We start from the raw sequence: 3,973 nt of genomic DNA, 5'->3' as shown, positions 1-3,973 counted from the left end.
CTGCTTTCCCAGCATTCAACCAAAGTCTGTTTTGCGGGGTGAGGAAGTGCGCTAACTCCGGATCAGCCTCGGTTTATAAAGCGCTCCATCCCACACACACTGCCATCTGCTGGCCGGGTGACGATACTGCATGATCCAGCCTTCAGGTCAATTAATGGACAGCAGGCGCCCCCTGGAGATATTTGATGGTACTGCGGAACACGTTTATTTATTAATTTAATTTAATGTAATTTTTATTGTATTTTAAACTGGTTCAAAATAACAACATTCTCCTTACTCTTGCTGTTTTTCTTACCATATTGAGTTTAAAGGAAATTAATGAAACCAATAATATCTGTTAACAAATGCAACTGTTGAACAATTGTCTTGAGTTTAGTTTGGTCTTCTTCTTTATTCTGGTTCTATAAACTCCCAAATTTGGAAATACTGATACAGATGCCTTTTTTAAAGTTTCCTTTTTTGAATGTTTTTTTCCCCTTTTTATTCGTCACAATTCGTCATTTATTTTTTTACATTTTATGTGCTGTAAATAAATGAATGAAACACAGAAAAACATGTTTTTAGTATTAACAATTCATTTTGGGCATCATTTTATATTATTGCTAGTTATAAATCAATGAAAGCAGCATCACGATCTAAAGAGGTGACTGTAGATGTTCTTAGGAAGCTGGTTTTTCTAAGGATAACCAGCAAGTGAGCCATTATAAAAGAGGGACACGGTCAAATTTGAAGTCAGTTTGGTAGAACAGTTTATTCACTGGCATTTTTAATCAGAGATTGATTTACACACCTAACATTTTTCATGTTAATAAATGTATGCACATATTCAGCACAGATGGGCCTACATATTAGAGGTTCCACAATGATTTTACTGTTCCATTTCTTTCATGAAATGTGGTGTTTTAAAGATATCACTTATTGTTTTTAAACCCATCTCCCAAACAAACAGTATTTGGTTTACAAATTTTAATCATGAAATATTAATTTGACACAACCTTGTTATGATTATTTATGAAAGAAACAGATTTCAGAAATCATAAAAGTTTTAATGCTTAACACACAATGACTCACACTTTCATGACACACTGGTCTTTTTTATCTTCCATAGTGATGCAATTTTGTTGTCCGGCCAACAGATGTCACTATTTTTAGTGTGTCAAATGCTTCCCAACCCCAAACCATTTCAATACAATTTGGTTCATTTTGGTTCAGTGGTTCACAAAGCTTTGGTTTCTCCATCTCTATAAGATAGTGACAATAAAGGATTATCTTATTTTAACAAGACTTGTTGGCAGAAACATTAACATAAAAATCAACTTAACCATGACAAAACCAGGAGAAGAACCCAGTGACAGAGCAGAACAGATGACCAGACACTTGAAGACACTGAGGTTGATTAACTAAGTGAAAACAGCTGTGGATGATTAACCTGAACATGGAGAGACTGTCAGGAAAACAGAACATGACAGAACTGAAGCACTGGATCATGACAGAATCTAAAAACAATTTTTGCTTGTAGTAAGTTGAAGTTAATTGACAATAAATGAAAAATATTTTTTCTTGATTATAAGTCCTCCTCAGTGTCTTTGATTTCTATTTTTGCTTCCAGATAGTTCAAGACAAGCCTTCTATATCAGAGGTTTCAAACTCAATCGCACAAGGGGTCAAAATCCAAAACACGCCTTATGTCGAACAGGATAAACATTTATTCAACACTCTAAAACTACATTTTTAAAACTTTAAAACTGTAACTTTTTAACATAATTATGAACTAGATATATAGCATTACCTGTGATAATGCTAGTGTGAATGCTGTAAGCTGAATTTAGCCTCTGAAGGATCTAGTGCTGAAAGCTGAAGAAGCTAAAATTGATAGCTAAAAATGCTGAAGCTAATACACAAAAAAACAGGTTATTCAAAACAGCTAATGTGTAGCTAAAATGTTAACTAAACTTCAAAATAGCCTAAAAATCTTATTAAACGTCACAGTAATCCAAAAAGCTAGCAGAATGCCAATTTTTAAAACGTTAAAACTGTAACCTTGTAACATAATTATGAATAATCAAAACACAGCAATATTATTCCAGAATAAATCAACTTAAACCTTAAATAACTTTAGATATTTTACTCTCCATAAAAAAATATATTATGTCAAAATTATACAAGTTAGAAATAAGCGCAGCATAACATCGGGTCATTAATAACAATAAACTAAAATGATCTGGAGGGCCGGATAGAATTACCTGGAGGGCCGGATCCGGCCCCCGGGCCTTGACTTTGACACATGAGGGTTAGAGGAGATGTTCTCACACTTGTACAGACAAAAAGAAAAGAACATCTTGGTGAGAGGAAGAAAAAGTCAAACAAAAAACACTTAAAACTTGAGGCATAAAAAGATCAAACCAGAAGTGTGAATGAAAAAGGTCCACATGCTGTGATAGATTCCTCTCTTAGGAATCTTCTGACCTGAACTTCACAAGTCCTGCTGTCTCCACACCAGCAAGAGTTTAGAAAAGCTTTATAATGAAAGTATGAATAGGAGATAATGGTATGTGGTCATGAGGGTTTAAAAAATGGGATTCAAATCGATCTTCACTAAAGTTGTAAAGTCGAGGCATAAAACACAAACATCAGATTTCCTTTGATGCACGTTTGGAAGGCAGAAAAAATATTTTCTGTCGGATTTAAAGATAGAATTTCCTGTTTTTATTTGAAGTTTGTTTAGTTTATTCACTAGAAATAATACAAAAAAATGACTTAAAAAACTTTAAAAATCAGATTTGTCTGGAATCAGATCAAATGCTGAGTCTATCTTTGTGGATTATTTGCTAAATTCTCTCCAAAAACTTTGTTTCATTGCTGAAAACTGCAAGAGTTCACAGACACACAGCAGATTTTTTGAAGACATGTTTATTTAATGTTTATTTATTAACTTCAGAAGAGGCGGGCAGACTGAAGAGCGCCGCTTCCTGCCGTCTACAGGTCCTTCAGGACGTCGTAACCCCGTGTGCTGGCCATCCACTGTGGAGGCCAGCTGGCTCGGATGCTGGGCCTGTCCTTCAGCAAGCTGTAGTATTTGGCCAGTTTGGGGAAGCGTCCAGCAGACAGGCTGAAAGAGGAAAACCCAGAACCTTCACATCAAACAAACCATGTGGATCTGCACATCCAGGAACCAGCGCCATACCCGAATCTGAAGGCAAAAGCAACGTTGGGGTAAACGACCACATCTGCTAAGGAGAAGGGCCCAGCCAGGTAGGAGCCTGCAGCCACCTTCATGCAGCAAGCAGAGGAGATGCTGTCAAACTGTGGGGGACAGGTGTGTTTGCTGACTACATACGTTCTGCAGGTAGCTCTCCCAGAGCTGGAGCTCTGTGCTCAGAGTCTCTTTGTTCCTCCTCAGACCAGAGTCGTGCCGCTCCTCTTCAGGCACCAGCAGGTCGTAGTAGATGACGGAGCCTGACACAGAACATGCAGCATTACCTGATGCTGCTGCACACGCTCTGCTTTGTCTGAGAGTGAACCTTACTGAGTTTGTCTGTGAGGCTGAGACCCTCCATCATGCGCTGGAACATGAGAGCCTGTTCTGCAGGAGAGTCGGGGATCAGCCGGTTCCCCTGAGACTGGAACTGCTTCTGTCATCACAGACCAAAACTCAGGAGGTTGTAGAGATCCAAAGGTGAGCTCTTTATATTTACCTCCAGGTATAAACATGCAGCAGTGGACTCATTCACGATCAGGTCTCCATGTTTGAAGGCAGGAAGCTGGAAGACAGACACAGAAGAGGCTAAACGAGCAGTTTAGGAGCAGAAACACGTCTGAGTCAACAAATGCTCATCAAGCTTTTCATACAACTCACTGCACTCTAGGGGTGTGGGGGGAAATCGAGTCTGCGATAAATCACGATATTTCATTTGGCAATAGTTGTATCGATTTAAAATGCTGATATCTAATGACTTGTTGAAGACTGTCCTTC

The 3,973-nt window shown here is 38.2% G+C and overlaps 1 protein-coding gene across 1 annotated transcript; it reads right to left on the bottom strand.

Annotated features, from left to right (window-relative positions):
* Positions 1–2,215: 2,215 nt before the first annotated feature.
* Positions 2,216–3,761, bottom strand: LOC112138349 (glutathione S-transferase A; the record flags this gene model as incomplete). Its single annotated transcript, XM_024260906.2, is given in 5 exon segments — positions 2,216–3,109; positions 3,185–3,270; positions 3,338–3,456; positions 3,527–3,629; positions 3,696–3,761. Coding segments are annotated over 5 exon segments (507 nt in total), but the record flags the coding sequence as incomplete, so codon positions are not given.
* Between the last annotated feature and the right edge of the window lie 212 nt (positions 3,762–3,973).

Source organism: Oryzias melastigma, unplaced genomic scaffold (genome assembly GCF_002922805.2).
Source record: "Oryzias melastigma strain HK-1 unplaced genomic scaffold, ASM292280v2 sc01313, whole genome shotgun sequence".
NCBI classification, from domain to species: Eukaryota; Metazoa; Chordata; class Actinopteri; order Beloniformes; family Adrianichthyidae; genus Oryzias; species Oryzias melastigma.
This window is presented reverse-complemented; position numbering and strand designations above follow the sequence as displayed.